Genomic DNA, 20,223 nt, shown 5'->3' on the forward strand with positions numbered 1-20,223 from the left:
CTACATTTTCGTTTTTTTAAAAGTATTTAACTACACTCGTGTCCAATATAGGTTGGGAAGTATTTGCTTCCAATGTTTGCCATCATATTTGACAAAAAAATATCAAACAATTACTCCCCGAGATATAACGAGCTTAATACTAGTTTAATACCGATTTTAGAGCATTTATAGTTGAACCACAATATTAAATATTCAACGAAAATTATCCTTATAAGTAATAATAATACGGTTATTACAATAATAATTATTATTATTAGTTAATAAACTAATAAATTAGCTGATGTTGATATAAAAATTAATTACGAGATGAAGAAATATATTCTACGAATAAAAAATAAAATCAATCATTTTCTATTAAATTAATTGATAATAAAGTACTATTATAAGATAAACAATAAATTGATTAAAAAAAAAAAATATACAAGCTGTATTGAGATATAAACTTTTTTGTTCACTTGGTTAAGGACATAAAATATTATGAAGGTTAAGACAGAAAACTATTTAAGATTAAGACACAATTTTCATTTTTAATGAATTCTGAAAAACGGAACTCCAATTCCAGCGAAAGTTGAAAATAATCACGTCATAGTTTGGCACGTTGTCATTTAAGAAATCGTAAGTAGTGGCATGATTAAAGATATGTTATAATTACATAATTGCTGTATTTTTATTTTATTTATGTTTCTATTTTATAAAAAGAGAATATTGATTAATAACAAGAAAATGTTTTCTTTCCAATTTGTATAAATATTAACACTGCAACTAATCTCACGATAATAAAAGTTTTCAAACGAATTTAAGTATTATAAATAGGTAATCGTAGCTAATTTAGATAAAAACTAAAACCTTTTTTATTCCTGTCAAGTTTACGTTAAACGTGGTGTAATGAAACATCACAATATTTAACTATAAAAAAAAATTAAGAATCAGATAATTTAAAAAATAGTTATCAATTAATAAGAAGTAAATCATAATGCCAAATAACAACTTTACTATAATTTTAAAAATCGAGTTTCTAATTTTTAATATCTTAAAGATATAGCACCACATATGTGTACTAGTTAAAACGTCATTAATGCATCGTCAAATAGGTTTCGAAATGTACTTTTGTTTTCTTTAAAAATAAATACAATTCAAGTATAATTTTAATGAAAACTACTTATATAATATACGAACTTCAGGAGAGAAATTGGCAGGTGAAAAAGAAAGAAAAATGCCTTTTCCAATTAGAGACTTTTTGCTAGCTCATAATCTACTAATTTTAAAATTTTTGATCAGCAGAAAAATTATACATTAATAAAATTGATGGCCTAGTACAATTGTTAAATATGTACAAATGAAAAAATATAACAGCTCGTTATATTAAAAAATACAATGAAAATGTGAAGAAATATTTGGTTATTATTAATGGAAAACAGTTCAGCACAAACCAGGTGACAAGATCAAAAAATTATCACAAAAATTTGAAATAGATGAAACTATAGAAATGATTAGCGCTTTGGAATAAAAAAATATTACATAACTGTCACACATATTCAAAAACTTTTACATTTAGCTTACCTATTTCATCAATGAAATATCATGTTTCTTCAATATCAATTATTTTCTCATATGATTGTGAGTTGACAGAACATCATGTTCAATATCATGATTCAATAATAGTAATTCTGAAAATTTAATAAATTCGAAAAATATATCGTAAATCCAAATTAGCGCTCAAGAGTACAGTTGAAATACATCGGCGAAAGGAGCGGGACAGACTGGAACTCTCTGCTTTCCTGACAGTTAACTCACTGGCGCGCTCTTCCCGCTTCACTAATGAACAAACTTTGGCAGGCAGTTTTGATAACATATTATCTTTTAACAGCCATTTTCTCCTAAAAAGTTTATCGAAATTTCATAATATTGGTAAATGTATTATTCTAAGTAGTCTTTTGGAAAATAAAGTTTTCAGTCATTAAAAATGATGTTGGCTGTTCTGGATATGAATCAAACAGCTGATTTCAGTACTCTTTAAATTAGGTTACCTTCCCAAGTGGAAGTTCGGTTAGAGATGTTTTAGTTATTGTTGGGTCGGGTTGATTTGATAAACTTAGCAAGACGGGGCAGAGTTGGTAGGTGGTGTTTATCTTCTAATGGGTATATGCCATTGTAAAAATAAAGGAAGAAATTCAAGAAGAAGAGAGCTTGATGGAGCATCACATAATGTTGCTGAAGACAGAAGGGACACTGGATTGGAACAAGATTGGTGGAAATCAGTCTCTCCAAAAGATGTTGAAATGCTTATATTGGACTCCCTCAAAGCCATCAGGTCTCTAGTTGAAAAGTAAGATAAAGTTAAAACAGTATAACCTTCCTCTTGTTACTTAAATGTTTTCCTTTTTGATAATGTCATGTTTTTATATTCATTAAAAGATTTGTTATTCTATTAGTAGTGATACAATTTCAGTGATCAAGAGCCACCGCAAGAGCTGTTTAAACTTCACAATATAGCTGATCAAGATGATGGATGGATACAGATAGTAGATTCCATGGTCCGAGTAGTTCCTGTGGAAGATCCTCTTGGTCCGGCTGTGATAACTCTACTTCTAGATGATTGTCCTCTCCCAAACAAAGTCAGTTGACCACACACTTTGAAGTGCTAAATTTATTATAACAAAATTAATTAAAAAATCATAAAAATTAGATTTAGCTTATTATCGGTAAAGTCTCAACCAAGCCTTTAACCTTTCAAACAGCCTACAACAACTAAACACTCTATGTCTCATCAATTTAAGCCTTATCCTAAATAAAAATTTCAAAATCAAATTAATTCATAATTAGTAAGAGATGATATTGCATTATTTATAATCAGTTCAAGGTATCCTGTACCAAAGGAAATTTTTGAACTTGAAGATTAAAAGTTTTGTTTAAAATCATTCAATTATAAACTAATTATATTTCATCTTAGTTGTTCCATTGTAATGTGTCTATAATTCAAGGCTTCCTGTCAAATGGATTCCTGTTTCCATCTTCTTTTTTTTTGTGTTTGTATGAAATTCAAATGAGTCACTTTGAGAACTGTTTGAACAGTTAAATAGTAATTATCGATTAGACAATTATTCTGATGAAATTTTTTGTTTATATTGATGGGTAAAACTTTTATTCTTTCCATTCATATTTTATTAACCTATAAAAATATGATAAATCATTTATATCATTATAAGAGAATCACTGCCAGTATAAAATATTTTGTTTTTAGACTTACTTTATTTTACCTTTTGTCATTATCATTATCTATTCAATTTTTTTCTTTCAGAATGCTGTTCTTCGACTTTCTTCTAAATTTAACCTTTCGGCTAAAAATCGGGTTTCTCGTGGAATGGACAATAGGAAACCTAGAAATATATGCATTGCTCTTGGAGTCTTAGCTGAAAAACTTTCTGGGCCTAGTTCAGTCGCTATTCTCACATCCGCTACTCTTGATTTTTTAATTGGGAATCTGGTAAGATATTAATAATTTTTGTATATTACGGTCAACATTTTTAGTATTAATATTTATTTCCCTAATATGTTCAGGAAGATGAAATTGATCCAGTGGTTACTCTGTTTTCATTGATTGCGTTGGAGAAATTCGCTCAAACTAGTAAGTAGTTTCTTACTCCTTCATTTACATTCTATTTGTAGCTCTTTTAATGGAGGCAATGTTTTTTTTTTACTATTTTTCAATCCTTCAATGTAATATTGGTATTTTAACTTTACCTTTAATTTCTACATTTTTTAGTTTAATCAGTGATAGTTAGGTGTTAAATATTTAAAATTAATCATCTGGTTGTTTGATGGTAAAAGTGGACAAGTGCTGTATTTGTCGTCACTTTTTTGCTTTACTACTAACCTGACAAAATTGTTTTATTGACTAGACAGTGTTAATCATAATATGAGTTGTATATTTGATTCTAATGCTTCTTGTTGATCTATTATTACTATTTCATTTGAATGACAATATTTAGAAAATTACTTTTTCTAAGCTCAATTACTTGTTATTCTCTTCTGGCTCAATTTTTCGGAAAAAGTCACGGGAATCAAGTACAATTTAGTTTGTAAGTACTCTCATATAAATAACATAATTGCTTAATTTTGTCATCAAATATATTTCTTCATTTCTGCCTCTATTAAAATAATCTTCACTTATTTATTCTTTAGTGAAATATACAATGTTTGTTTTTTTAATTATAATAAACAGGGTTATATTTCAATCAATCAGTTGTTAAATTTAAAATCCAGAAGTGGCTGTTTTATTACCAAAAGCACTTGTTCAAAGTTTCCTGTTTGGTATTTCCTCTTTTTTTATCACAATTATCTTTTATAGATAAATGGACGATTGATAACAGTTTAAATTACAGTGAAGGTATATTTTTAAATCAATTTTTTTTGTTATTATGTTTGTTTATGCGCCTAAATTATTTTAATTAATATTTCTTGTGAAGGTGTATTAAACAAACATTACAAAAATATAACAATACAGTTATTAAAAATAATAGTAATGATTCTATGCTGTGGTGAAGTTTAGTTGTTGTAGCACACCAACAATTGAGTTCTTAAGGGTGCTTATGTTAGTTTTTTTATCAATTGTTGTACTTAACATAGATGACCTACCAATCTTGATCTTTATATTTAACAGTTTCACTTCAACGTTGAAATGGTAAAACTAATTGCAAAAATTAAAATGCTCTCTAATGATTATAGGCTAAGGTTCTATTATTATTATTATAATTCATTTATGAACAATCTATTTAATTTACAAAACAGAAAATAAATATACAAACTATTACAAAGCCTCTACAACTGGCCATTGTAATTCTATAATTATTAAAAGCAGTTTGTCTCAAAACTTTTCAAAAATACATTTTTACATCTTCTGTGGCAGTTGGTTAATCTGGATTAATTTATATTTACAAATGTTATCATTTATTTATTAAATATTAAGAATAATATTCCTATATATCCAATACCTTTAAGGACAATCATGCCACAAATGTTTTTGTAAACTAGCAAGGGTGCCATAAAAACATATTAGTCCAACAAAACTGCCTCAACAAAACAATTTCGGTTTTGATTGGTTCCACTCCATCTTGTATCTCCAAACTATATTCATTCCCAACTAGCTCTCTTCTCCATCACTCCCTTTTTCAAGAAGTATTCCATCTATATTAACGACCTACCTAACACTATCCACCACGCTCAATATAATTTGTTTGCAGATTACTTGCAAATATACATTTGCTTCCATTCTTCTGACATACTTGAGATGTATTGTTAGCTCTAAAATGATATTGACAGTATTAACCGCTGGAAATTGGAAAATAAGTTGTGTCTAAATCCTAGGATATTCTCATTGGTTAAAAAATATCCCTTAATAGTCTTTCCTACTATCCATTGCTCTACTTAAACAAAATTCCTATTCAGTTTCAAAAATTATAAAAAAGACCTTGTGTTACCTTCAATTACTACCTAACTTGAAATAACCATATTTCCCAAATCACACGCTAATCGTTCTCGATCTTTATTAGACTCCATGATTCATTCCCTGTAAAGTACTCATGATCTCCTAGCATCTTCCCTACCAATTACGTAAATGTCTTTCCATCATCAATTATTCTAGTCTTATTTTATTTAGATAATATCTACTATATAAGTTCTAATATATATACGATTTATACTAGAAATTTAGAAGTTTAATCTCTAAAAAAAAAATTTATTTCAGAGAAAGAGTTTCAGTTTTAATCATAGAAAAAAATACCAACGATAATATTTATTTATTATTACATTTTGTTTTTTCCATTCATTACATTTCCAGCAAACAATAGCTGCACTAAGGTAACTGAATACAATGGTATAGTCTAGTAGTAATAACTATCATTAAGGTTATTAATTGTCTAAAATACAAAATAACCTTTAAAATGATAACCTATTAATCTCATTTCTTGCACATTTTTTCAAGAAATCTGGTCAAAATGTCAATTTTAAATTTGTTTAAATGGCAATAAAGATGAATAAAAAGCTGATATACTGTTGTGTTTCGCAAAAAGTAATTCCAATTACATTTTATTGAAATTAGTAAGTGAAATTACTTAGATCCAACTATTAATTGTATTTTTGGACCAAAAATAAATTCACAGTGATTTATCTGGCATTTTAAATTACCAATAAAAAGGTCTTTTACTATTTTATAACAGTAATTCTTATTGAAATTACTTTTTGCCTAATAGTGGTGTATTACATAGCTTCTGTTGGTGTAAAGTTGTCATGACAAGAATCTCAGACTCCTACTTGGTGAAATATGAAAATATCCTAGGCCAACCAGCATATCTCCAACATTACTAGAGTTACTAAAATGGTACCACTATATTACCTAATGAGAGACTCAAGGCTACTACCACCCTCCTACACCAGTGGTGGTATATATGGGGTCCACTTAGTCTTTACCTACTATGAAGAAGTTGATAACTTTTATTTATTTAATACCAGGCCGATCTGGTGGGCCTTACATGTTTAATGTAAGAGATACATTTTTTTTTTAACAATTGATCATGGGGGGGGAGGTATAGTCTCATACTAAAGACACCCCTAACTATATACAATGTTATAAGTGAAAAAAAATTAAGATAAAATAAATATATTAAAATAGTAATTCTTAATAAAAGTTAAGTTAATAAAAAAAAAAAAAAAAATGACATTTATGGATTTAACAAAATAAATAATTGATTTCTAATTGAAAAAAGAAAGTGAATTTAAGAAAAAGATAAAGAGAAAAAAAAATGTTAAGATAAAATAAAATTTTAGAATGACAATAACAGAACTGATAAATATAGAACTTATAACAGGATGTCCTGCAGCAGTTTTTTTTTTCTCTTCATCTTTTTCTTAAATTCACTTTCTTTTTTTTTTCCATTAGAAATCAATTATTTATTTTGTTAAATATATAAATGTCATTGTTTCTTTTGTTATTAACTTTACTTTTATCTTGTATTTAGAATTATTATTTTAATATATTTATTTTATCTTATTTTTTTATTTATAACATGGGCTTCAGTCTTCAGGCTGTGGTTGGGTATCTTAAGTTGTTGGTCACTGCTCCTCTAACTGTAGGTAACTGGGAGTGGAACTTCAAGAACTTTCTTTTGGTGTAATCCTATATTGTCTCTATTTGCAATTCCTGATGCAATTGACTGTTTCTTACAAACCAAGGAGCATCCACTGCAATTCTTATGTTTTTATTTTGAAAAGATTATAATTTTTTCCTTTTCGTAAAGGATGCCCCTCCCCAAACTTCACAGCTATACATAAGCAGTGGCCTGAAATTTGTTTTAAAAATAAGAATAGCTGTTTCTGGTTTTAATTTGGATTTTCTATTTAGGGTAGGTTATAACCTTGCATAGGTTTCAGTTAGTTCGATGTTGATATGGTGATTCCAGGTAAGGTGGCGATCGAGGTGAATTTCTAGGTATCTTCCTGTTTCACTGGCAGGATTCCATTTTACATTTTTACTTTTGAGGATCATTTCTGGTGGGTCTGGTGGGCGTCTGAGAGTAAACACTTTCGAAGTACATTTTTCAATGTTCAGACTAATCATTCATTTATTGAAGTATTGTTCTAGTTCATTCAGGTGACTTTACAAGGTATTTCTAGCTATTATTATGTCATCATGTTGAGAGAAGTTGATAACTCATTGCTTAATTAACTAAACTTATCAACTTTGGGGCATTGTATGAAATAATTAACACTAACTATTTATACAATCTATCAAAAAGAAAATTAGAGTACTGTTAGTTTAAATTTGTTCATTCAAACTTTTTTCAATTTCTAAGATTTAGAAACTAAATTTTACATGCTAAAAAAATCTGGTTTCTATTTTTTAAAACAAAATATGGACAGTCCTTAAAAGATTTGAGCTAATTAATATTTCTTAATCATAAATATAAACAATATTTTTTGTTGGAAGATCGCTGATTGACTATGTGTAATATATAAAAGGAAGATGGTATTGGTGCGATAAAAGAAAAAAAAACTCAAATATTAATTATATTATTTAATATGAGCCAGCATATTTAACATTCGGTTCGCATTAAATAATTCAGTTTTGTTCTTTGCCCACACCCGGCGTTTTTTTTCTTTCCATCTTCCTTTTAAATATTTTTTGTTGCAATTAAGTTTGTATCTCTCATATTTATCATACAAAACACTTCTTTACTTCATAATTACCTTTTCCTTCATTTACATACCATTTTTTATTCAATTGCTTCTCTATTTCAAGTCAATATTTAAATTGATCTGAGTCCAGAGTCATTTATGCCTTGTTCGATTTCTTAAGTATTAAATTTATTCAAGCTGTTTTTCTTGTGTTTCACTTTATTATAGGAATTATTACATTTAATAGAGGTTTTTTTTTATTTTGTGATTTGTTTCCTTTTTGGTTTGGAAAATTTTTTTTGAGAGTTGAACATTCAATTGATTAGAATTTGATTATACCCTATTTCATGAACTTGTTCTTTTCAGGTTCATTAAATATGGGAACAATTTTGGCAAGTTTAATGGCCTTCTGCTTGCAAATCTTTCATTATGATCATACTTATCTTATAGTTTCTTTGTTGATTTTATTAATTTTTTTAAAGACAAAATGATAGACCTACCGGACAAAGAGATTTTGATGTTCGGGGGTTCTGTCATTCATAAACTAATGCTATCATACCCTCTAATGTCACTCACTAAAAATTTTTATTTTTTTCTATTTCTTGTTATTCCTCTTTCCAATTTTCTGTTTTGAGGCCTGATACTATTTTATATTTTTTCTTCTTTATTATTGTGGGTTTTTCTTAGCCCAAGCTCATCGTTATTTACGTTTATTTTTTCTACTGCATAAAGCAATTCAAGCTTCCTGAGAATTCATCGATTTTCAGTTAAAAATTCATAGTCAATTATCATATGATATATGTTTATAACATATGCTGTTTATGTTAGTTTTGTATCAAAGTGACCTGACCACAGGGGAACTTTAAGGACTTGCCATTTATTTATAAATTTGCTTGTATCATCAAATGGCACAATGTTTGTCATTGGTATTCTAGAGATAGATTAAAGTAATAATTACGAGGTTTTGATATGTGTTTTAATTTAATGCTCTAATTTTCAAATTTCTTTAAATGAATGAATGCTTGGAGTCTGTAATGATGGTAAGACTTGTGGTAAATTTATTTACATACCTTTTCTTTTATTCAGTGATGACTCTGATCAACTTTGCAGTTTCTTGAACTAGTTCTAGAATAAATTCATTCTAGAAGGTAAAATCTTGAGGCTTATTTATGTCTTAAAGGTAAATGGAAGGTTCATGTTATATTTATTCTTTTAGATTTGGGTTTTGATATGGTTTGGTGAAGAGAGGTAGCAATCATTTGTGGTGTCAAATATCTTTTTTTTTATTATATTAATTTATTTTTTTTTATTATTTAATTGAATATTATTTTTAATTCATCTATTTTCTAAACGCTTATTTGTCTCTCCATTCCTTTTTTTCTAGGTGAAAATAAAGTCACCATTAAAAGAAGACTTGCTGAAGCAGGGGATCCTTTGCTCAAACTTGAAGCCAGGCCACCATCGTCAGACCTAATCGAATCTCAAGTAAAGTTCTGTGCTACTTGGGCATTGGATAATCTGTGTAAGTTAAGTAGATTAGTTTTTGCATCTTAAATTATATGAAATTTCTCTTAAAATTAATATCATCTTGTAAGATTATTTAAGTGATTCATTTCATAAATAACATATTTAATTACATATTGTGACTTCCATCTCTTACTAATCACAACAGGTCCTTGGCTTCTTCAACCTCTAATAAACCATTTTGTTCTGGTTTCATGGTTATTCTCAGTTTTCTTAGGTCTATCTCTTTTAGATTGTTCTTCATATACTATCTCTAAATAGTCTGTAGATTTCTTATACTACCAGGATATGACCTCCAACCATTGCAGATTCTACATCTTTTTACAGATTAGTATTTTTATAATTGAAGATCTCATTTTATTCTTTATTTTTTGCCTTTGTCACAACTCCTTATCAAAGTTGAGTTAAAATATTTTCATAGAATTTTTCTTTCAAGTCTAACAGCTGTCTTATTTGATGTCCATCTTTTCTCATTATCAGTTATAGCTTGATTAGCTTCCTACAATTGTTAATGTTGAATACCAGACTTATATTGTCTTATTACAATTATGATTGCCTGTTGTCCTACTATTTTACAAATGTGATTTTGTATGGTACATTATGGACTTCAACTGTCTCTTGACTATATACATATATGGAACCTTATATTTACATTTATGTAAATATATATGAATTAAGTATATATAATAATTTCTTTAGTTAAGAGATGGTTGAAGAAACTTACAAATAACAATGACCAATTTCCCATTATAAACCTTTTCTTTTAACATCATATTTTATCTTCTTATTTAAAAATAATATTTTTATTTAAATATTTTTCTGTCAGACCAATACTCACTTTTGAAAATTATTCTTCTGTCAAAATTTTCTGGAGTGAATGAAACGGATTATCACCTTATTATTTCATATTTTAATTTGTTGTTTAATTTTCAGTTTTGGTAGAGGGCCGAAAGTTTTCCTATGAGACTGTGGACGTGTTGAATATAAATGCTATGCTTAACACCAAGGATGTGAGTGAATATTTGAAAATATCTCCTGATGGTCTTGAGGTAATTTTTACTGTTTATTATAGTTATTACATGTACATTGTTTTAATGTTAGCAAATATTATGCCGAAGTGTAATAAATCAATTGCAATAATTCTTCGTCTTTGTTTCTCCAATTGTTGCCTCTTCTCCTTTTGCAATTACTATTAACCTCCACATTCGTTCTCCTATTCCAATTGTTGCTATTGCAAATATCTTATTATTAATAAGTTCTCCTTGAATTTATAATATTTGTTTACTGTGGTAGTTTTAAATACTTTCAAAAAATTCTTTTTTTATTAATATATACAAGTATTATTTTCCGTGTGGAGAAGATGGTCGGAGGGCATATGGGGGTGTCGTCAGCAAATAAACAAAAATTATTTATTCGTGCCAAAGTTTTGACCTGAATTTCAGGTCGTCATCAGGGAGTTAATGCAGAGATTCTGGCTAAACTTATTTTCATTTGTTTTGTTTCAAAATTTTTAACAAAGTCTGAATCAGGTTTAGTCAACTTAAAATGAGTATAAATGTACAGTCTAATGGCTTAAAAAGGTTATGAGAATTTTTGTTATATTCTTACATATATATGATTACTTATAGATTTTTTTTATGAAACTTCAAATTCAAATTTTAGTTTCATAAAAAATTAAAAAAAAAAAAATTTGGAATTGACAAATTTATACAAGGCCACATCATAGAACTGAAGTTTATTTATGAATCAGTGCAATGAATTTTACTTTTATGAAGCAACCGTGTGGTTGCTAGTGTTGGGGTCCTACCAATGGGTGTCCATTGGTAGGACCCCAACACTAGTTTTATTATATTATAAGATCATTAGGTAACTTTCATTTCAAACGCCTCGTTGGAGTATGTAGGATTATTGTGGAGATGTTATGAAGCTAATTGTAGAAGGTACTTGATTTGAATGATATTGCAGTCCATGGAATTAGTTTACTGAAGACATTATACATACATGAATTTTATAAAAATGACTAACACTGAAGCTCTGGAATATAGTTTAGTAGATTAACAGGGTTTATAAACATATTAAGGTATGCTGGGTGTAGTAGTTTAGTTGTAATCTTTGGAGAGGTGAACATTTTTTTTATATATAATTTTTTTTTTATATTTTATATATATGTTTCCATGGCTATACTTTACAATTGTTTATATTTCTTGAGGGCAGCATTCTGTTGATCACATTGCTGTGTTCTTTTCAAGAAAAGTCAGTCAGTCTCACTGACTTCTAAAAACAGATTATCATCCTCAGAACCAGTACTACTGTTTTATATCACTTAAAATGCCAGTTGCATGTCAATTAAAGAAAAGGAAAAAAATTACAAAACAAAATAAGTTAAAAACAAGATTATCGAAGTCTTATTACAATTTCCTTTTATTAGTCAAAAGTTATTATACTAACTTGGTATACTAATCATTCAAAATAATATATTATAAGCCATATAATAGTTATATTATATTTGAAAAGATATTGTAATAATTAAAAATTAATTATAATAAATATAAGTGATTTTAATAGTTTTAACTTAATTCTTATATCTAAAGTATAGATTTTGAAGATGACAAGGTCAAATAAAAGATTTAATGCTAAATTAATATGAGATTTTTAATTTTATTATATATAATATTATTGACTTTTAATCTCAGGGTGAGTTTCTAGGCAATCAGAAGCATCCACTTTTACTATTAAAACCTAATTAAATTAGTATCTCTTTTATAAATGTATTTAATTCTAGGAAGAACAAAACTAACCAATTTTATAGAATCTTCTTTTGATGATTTTCTCAATTAACTAACCCTGAGTCCTTAATTCTTCTTGGCTGATCTTTGATGTCTTCTTTTTTCAAAATGTCTCCCTTGAGCTAGCCAAAAGATGATGAGGACCTCCTCATCCAGGAAACATCATTCTCTAAATGCGCCTAAGCAACGAATGCTGCCAAAAATCAAAACCTGTCTCGATGTTCCATGTAAACATCGATTGTCGCACTACAGTTTTGGATTTTTGCAAATGATTTACTTTCTGAATATTATTCTTTAGCACTATTTCTTGACTTCTATTTTTTCTTAAATTTACCGTAATTTCAATAATGATAGAGAGTTAAAATAGAGTTTTTAAAATGTTTGTATCTGCTCAACATGGCCACAATCCAACGAACTTTATGCAGGACTCGTGCCACCATCTTGGCTTTGCACGATATCTTTTGTGACTGCATATTTTACTGGTGAAAATTGTTTAGCTTGCTTTTAGTTTTATAACAATACTACAAATAAACATACTGAAATGATAAATCACATAAAACCTACTAAAAATCATTTATCTATAAAAAATAACTATTTACTCATAAAAGAGGATATTACAATATATTAATGTTTTTTAGGCAAGATGTGATGCATATTCATTTGAAAGTGTCCGATGCACATTTCCTGCAACGGAGGGAGTATGGTACTATGAAGTTCTTCTTCTCACACCCGGTGTAATGCAAATTGGTTGGGCTTTAAAACACAGTAAATTTCTTAATCATGTAAGAAACATTATAATATTATTAAGTATTTTGCAATATATTTTTGTAATATAATTACTTGGGTATGATAATCAGGTTTGGAATCAGATCTAGGATATGAATGATGAGTGATCATAATGAAATACACAAATACAATAATTGTGTATCTTTTATTTATCAATATTTTGCTTCTTTCTTGCTAGCCATGAAGAGGAACTATGCTGTGTATTTCATTATGACTAAATCATGATGATCTTGTAACATTTTCAAATACTGTCAGAACTTTTTAAGTGTCTTGTACATCAGTATTTTATTTTTTACTTTGTTAAGAATTATAAAATTATTTTAATTGGCTATTCATTTCTGGATATTAATAAACCATCATGCTTCACATCCAGTTTATTAATACATTAATTTTACATTAACATTTTCAAGTTGGGTTGTGTGTTTACAGAAATTAATTACTTATAAAACAAGATCAAACCCTAATGGGTTTAGTTAATTTTATAACATAAACTCTCCTTATAATATATGAAGAGTTTATATTTTAAAACTATTTATGAACTTAGTGTATATTGATATTGAAACTGTAGGATGTTATAAAAAGGTTTTAAAAGAAAAAAAGAACTTTTTAAATTCTTGAGGTAAAAAAAACAACTTCCAAATAGAATATAAACTGTTCTATATTTTGCTTGTACAACGTTTCAAAAACATTATCCCATACTCATGCACCTTTGCCTTCTAAAATTATAACAATTAAGTTATTCTTATTAACAATTTTTATCTATGTTATATTTGTATATTTCAAATTCTTTTAATCATATTTGTCATTTTTTCAATTTCAATTTTGAAATCATGTCATCTATACACTTATAGTTGCAAATTGTTTTATAATAACATTATTTAAATTATTGTCTTTCACTATTGGTTCATTCATCTAAAAATAAAATAGACAACTAATACATTATTTATAACAGTCAATAAAGTTAATTATTTAAAGCATAATATTTAATTACAGCATATTTGATTATAATAATTGCAGAAAATAGTAAAATTCAAAATTGTTTATGTATAAGCACAAAAGGGAGTTTGATTTTTTTATAAAAATAAATAATGAAAATGTATCATATTTGTTACTTTAGATTTTATGGTTTAAAAATGTTTTAGTATTATTTTATGTTTATGTTTTAGGATTATTTTTTTCAAATATAAACGTCTTCTTTTAAATTTGTCAACTCTCCCTATTATCATGTTATTTAAATATAAAAAGTTCGAAGTATTGTTTTTTTCTTAAAAAAAGGTACTAAAAGATATTTTATTAGCTAATAGGTGGTTTTGAGACCTTCGTTATTGTATCAAGGAGAGATCATTGCTTGTAAAGATGTATCTGTTGATTGTTAAATTATTTTAGGAAGGCTATGGCATTGGTGATGATGAATACTCAGTAGCTTATGATGGTTGTCGAGAATTAGTTTGGTTTGCTGCACGGAGCCAAGAAGTCGGCGGTGGAAGATGGAAAGCTGGTGACATTGTGGGAACTCTTCTTGATATTCCATCCAAAGTTTTGCATTTTTACCTGAATGGAGTTCAGGTTTTTTCTTCAGATTTACTTTTCACTGTTCCTGCGTAAGTATTTAAGTTGCTATTTACCTTGTGGTATGCTTTCTGCTTTGAACAGTGGGTTATGTTTATTGAATCAACTACTTAAATAAGTTGCTTTCAAAGTAGAATAATTAAAAATGCATTTATACCATTGCTGAGCGAATTCCTTTTATTGTTTTTATGACTACTTTACATTTATTATGAACTAATATAAAAATTATTAGATATTGTTTTAAGCTTGTTTATTTAAACAATCATTATTTGATGTTCTATATTTGATTATTCTTAATTTTTTGTATATCAATCTATTTGAATAAATAAACAAATAATTTTTTTTTAATAAATTAATTTATTTTCGTCACAAGGCGTTATCAAAGAAATATCTGTCTAGCAGTGATTATACAATGATATTTTGTTTATTTTAGAATTTTATAACTCCCATTCGCTTGTGCAAAGTTAGTCAAAATCTAAGAAAAGGTTAAAGAGTATTTTTTATTGTTTATTACTGAAATAATGTTTTCTTATTTATTCTTTTTTTGTTTTTTTTAATATTCGTTCATGTGCATCCAAACATAAAATTATTTGGTTTAAAAAAACTTTGCCCATCAGAATCCACATCTTATAGAATGGATTAATTATTTACTGCTTACGATAAGTACATTTTTTAATTTTTATTTGTTATATGATTTATTTATGCCATAACAAATAATTTTTAATTGACTTTAAAAACTATCCTTTTCTTTTTCTTACTCTTTGATAGTGGTAAAGATGGAAGGAATACTGATATTGATCTCATATCTATTGTGATTAATTTATTTTTTGTACAGTGCTGCTATTTATTTATTTTTTTGTCCACAGAAACAAATACTTTGCTGGTGCAAGCTTTATGTCATTCCAACAGTGTAGGTTCAATTTTGGAAATGATCCATTCCGGTTTCCGCCTGACACAGAATTCAAGTCTTTCAATGATTTTGCCAGCCTCTCACCTCAGGATAGAATTGTTCTTCCAAGGTATTTAAATGGACTATTTTTACATGATTTATAATATATTTAGTTTCATTATTGTTAATAATAGTTTATGAATTAGATAAAATATTTCCTTCTTTTAGATTTAATGTTTAGATCCTCAATATTGCTTGTTATGGAAATATTAAAGAATATACATATTAATGGAGTAGTTCGGCCGTATAACTTATCATTTTAAAATATTTCATACAATGATATGATCATGTTTTAATTTTTTAGACATCTTGAGATGGAAGCTCTGAGGAATATGAGTATACGTGAAGATTCTTGCGCTATTTGTTTTGATTCTCAAGCTGAAACTACACTTATTCCTTGTGGTCATAGGTAGGAAAAAATTTTGATATTTTTTATTTATTTAGTGTTAAAAATATTCTCTACAACTTTTGATTCTAAACAATATAAGGGTAATGCTATGATTAATTCTCAAATTGTAAAAAGGGAGTATGTCCACATTGCTAAAAAATTAGTTAAACAAGCCATTTTGTTTGTGATGACTGGAGACTGGTTTTTCATGCAGTAAAAATACCCAAAATGTGTAAAATTTTGTTATAACACCTAAATCCTACAAAAAACTTTTATTGTTTAATTTATAATATTGATCCATTTTATACTTTTCTAACCTTGTTTGAATTAAAAGCAAACTTTCGAAATACTCAAATCTAAAAAGAAAGACTGAAATTAGAAATTTCCACTAATCACTACAAATTGAGATGAACTGTAACAAAAAACTTTTTTATAACAAAAAAGCTTATTCTAGAGAAATTTTTTTCATAGTTTCCAAAGATCACTGATTAATGCTATTTCAAGAATATTTGTCAATTATATTTACTAGTCCTTTTTCTTGGCGATAAAGTTGGTGGTCAATGGTACAATATCGTTTTTGAAAATTGAAACTTCTAGCAGGTTTAGGAGCCAGACAAGTGCTGGATGTTTTATGAGTTTATAAGGTTGACCTAGCAGTACCAACAGTCTGATTCGCATCATTTCTTTTTCCCAATCATTTGAATTTTTTTTTGTAACTTCACTATAACACAGTATTTGACATCTTCCAAACTTCTGTTGCTGATTTCTCGTGGGCTGTGGAGTGTTCATCTGAGTAATTTTTGGTTGTAATTGGATCCCAATTATAGATTGCAGAAAATGTTATTCCATGAGCGTACTTGTTTTGTTATTTAATTAATGTAATTAAATACCAAAACATGTGTGTTTTATGGAGAAAGGGGGCTTTAGTACACCAGCTGCGTGCCATTTTTATCCTAGAGGTACTTGTGGTACAAACTTGTTCACTCAAATTGTCCATGTTTTCACTCTCTTACTGGACAGTAGTGTAACGAAATACCTCATGTCTACAAGAAGTAATTAGGAGGACGGTCCTACAGGAATTATACCGAAAAAAAGAGACAAGACTTCAACATTCAAGAGAAGAAGCTGTTCAAATAAGGCTAAGAAAAAAGCGAGTGAATTATGTTCTTGGGGGTGTTGACATGTTCGGTGAGTCGTTCCTGGGTAGGCCCCACATGTTTTATTGTTCCTGGGGTCAGACCCACAATGTGTTTCTGGGATGTGACCCATATTGAAAAATTAATATTTTTTCAACCAAAAAAATATGTTTGAGACATTGAATTAAATTCTTCATGTGTTAAACAACAATTGAAGAATATGCTGTTTTTTATGGAGAAATTTTGGTTTGTCTTCACCTTCTGCAGAACACGGTAATTACCGGCCAAACTGTGCTAGTGGTCAAAACAAAAATAATCGGGTTTGTATCATGAATCATTTAGCTGAATTTAAAGTGTTAGTTTCATAACATTATTAATTTGATTTTTTCATAAATCACAGACAAATTTGTATATGATTTCATAGTTAAAACTCAAAAAATGAACAAAAATGCAATTTGAACAATAAAACCTCAAAAACTTCAATTTTGTGCTGTATTGTATAATATAAAATTTCTTTTATTTTTTTTTTAATTTCTGGTCATTGAATTTGAAGTTAGGTACAAAAAATATACAATTGCATGAAAATCCGATCTCTATTTATGACCTCAGCAGTGGTTTATGCAATCCATTATTTCAGGATATGGATTCAGATATGAATCCATTATTCAGTTGCATGTTTTCTCAATTAGAAGCCAATACCATAATTAATTGTAATGATTGTATTATTGTTGTATTCACATTATTGTTCTTTGATTTCTTGACTTGGTACTCAGATATTTGTACAATATTTCTTAGTTTAAATGTTTTGAGTATTATTTTTATGAGGATGGTGTTTGATAATGTTTTCTACTTCTCATCTCTGAGGATTCTGTAATTAAATATTTCTGCTTGCTTTCCCTTATAATTCAAATTATGATCTCCATTTTTGTATCTCATATTTGTTACATTTGATACGTTTATGAGGTCATTGTTTAAATTATTCATTACTATATGGCAATATGATTTATAGTAGCTTTGTTAGATTTATTTTGTTGCATGTTTTCTCGATTAGAAGCCAATAGCATAAATAATTTTAATGATTTACATTTATCGAACCAGTTCTATTTGTTTTTAACAAATCTAAGTAATTAGTATTATTGTTTTCAATAACTCCTTTACAGTATTTCCAAGCCGCTTTACCACTTACCAAGACTATTGCACTAATTAGCCTTAAAAAATGAATCTGCCATCTTAAAGATCTTACTAAAATCGTGGCATATTACTTGAATAAGTGGGACCAATTGAGCAGAGAATTTTTGACTCCATTTTCAACAAAACATTACTTATATCTCATTGTTTACTTTTAGTATAGTGCAACCACCATAAATTTGCCTGTGAGTAAAGGGAGGGCAATGGCAAGTGTTCTCCTGCCAACCCACCCACTCTTCTCTCCACTAGATCTGTTCAAACAACCAGTTCTGACTGTTACGCATTATGCTTAGTACGTGTTTTTCCTCTCAAATCTTTTACTGTGCATGTTCCATATAGTTCTGGATAGTTAGATAGAAGTGGTTGTTGGAATAGACCTAGACCTACTCAGTTGACTGGACTACCTTTCCTTTCCTCTCTTCGATCTACTTCTACAACTTAACCATTAGAAATTCCTCACATCAGTTTTCTCAAAACTATTTTTCATTAATATCTCAAGATTATAAGTTTACCATAGCAAATAAACTGGGTAGAGGGATAACTATCCACTCTCAAACTAAAACATGTAATTATGGAGGTATTTAAATTCATGAAAACAGAGGTTGATAGTAGTCCAATCTATGTTTCCTCTGTTATGAAAAGCCATAAATTACTGTATTTATCTTAAATTGATCCCATTCTAGGACCAAGTACACTGCATTTTAAAACATTAAAATTAACTAAGTTATACTAACTGTTTCACAACAAATTTAACTTTTAAATAGGTAGTTATTTTCTGAGCACAATGGTTATGAAATCTCATAAATGACTATGGATAATATTGGGTTCTTAAATAGTATGTCAAAACAGAACAGTATGTCACAAAGTAAAACAAGAATCAATAAGAAACAGTCTCAGTCAAAGATAAAGGATAATCTAATTAACCTCCCATGTTCTAATTTAAGAGATTGAGAAAAGAGGGATAAATGTGTTCCAAATACCTATCTAATCCCAAACTAGTTGGGTATTACCAAGTTCTGGACTGCCTCTTGGTTTGTTACCGATAGTAGGGATTTGTTATAGTGTGGAGGGGAGCTAGGGTGGGGGTATGCAAGTTCCCTTCTCCTACAGGCAAACTTATCTTGGTTGCACTAGACTATTATTCTGATTTACCCTCTTTTGACTGATCAGTAAGTGGCTCTTTGAATTAGAGCATTAAAGAGTATTCAGTTTTTCTTCTTTTCTATTTTGTTACCTATTTTTCTATTTTTTGTATTCAATGAAATATATATGTTATATCCAATCATTTAGTAGGTCGATCCTACAATTTATTTATTTTATGGAATACAATGGTAAAGAGTTTTTATTTTCAATAGTTTCATTTTTTCTTTAATACTTTAATGAAGTGTCTAATCGATCATTGATGCAGCTAGATAAGTGTGGCATCTTTGCATATTTATTATTCTTAAGGAACATTGTACTTCAGAATAAACATTACTTGTTCAATTCAAGAAAGAACTCTGCCCATCAGATGATGCTTAAAGCATCTGTGCTGACTATTGATTATTGAAGTTTGATTGTATGGTACGGTGTTGTAAATGTATAATCGGGTTTATACTGTCTTATGTCCCGATTTACCAAATAACTTTGCCGAATAAATGTTTCTCAATATTTATTGAGCAAAACCATACCGACAATGAACTGCTAATTCCTTCAATATTAAAATATGTCGATTCTGTCAATTGATAT

The 20,223-nt window shown here is 28.2% G+C and overlaps 1 protein-coding gene across 1 annotated transcript in view; it reads left to right on the forward strand.

Annotated features, from left to right (window-relative positions):
* Window positions 1–1,661: 1,661 nt before the first annotated feature.
* LOC106688471 (Kip1 ubiquitination-promoting complex subunit 1) overlaps window positions 1,662–20,223 on the forward strand; it is a 20,685-nt gene continuing 2,123 nt past the window's right edge. Inside the window, exons 1-10 of the mRNA XM_014432951.3 lie at window positions 1,662–2,326; window positions 2,450–2,615; window positions 3,299–3,484; window positions 3,559–3,625; window positions 9,554–9,691; window positions 10,627–10,742; window positions 13,118–13,261; window positions 14,652–14,866; window positions 15,701–15,853; window positions 16,088–16,192. Coding sequence (XP_014288437.1) covers window positions 2,136–2,326; window positions 2,450–2,615; window positions 3,299–3,484; window positions 3,559–3,625; window positions 9,554–9,691; window positions 10,627–10,742; window positions 13,118–13,261; window positions 14,652–14,866; window positions 15,701–15,853; window positions 16,088–16,192 — 1,481 coding nt within the window. The 5' untranslated portion in view covers window positions 1,662–2,135. The remainder of the gene's footprint in view (window positions 2,327–2,449; window positions 2,616–3,298; window positions 3,485–3,558; window positions 3,626–9,553; window positions 9,692–10,626; window positions 10,743–13,117; window positions 13,262–14,651; window positions 14,867–15,700; window positions 15,854–16,087; window positions 16,193–20,223) is intronic.

This window comes from Halyomorpha halys, unplaced genomic scaffold (assembly GCF_000696795.3).
Source record: "Halyomorpha halys isolate HHAL.00 unplaced genomic scaffold, Hhal_1.1 Scaffold1136.1, whole genome shotgun sequence".
NCBI lineage: Eukaryota > Metazoa > Arthropoda > Insecta > Hemiptera > Pentatomidae > Halyomorpha > Halyomorpha halys.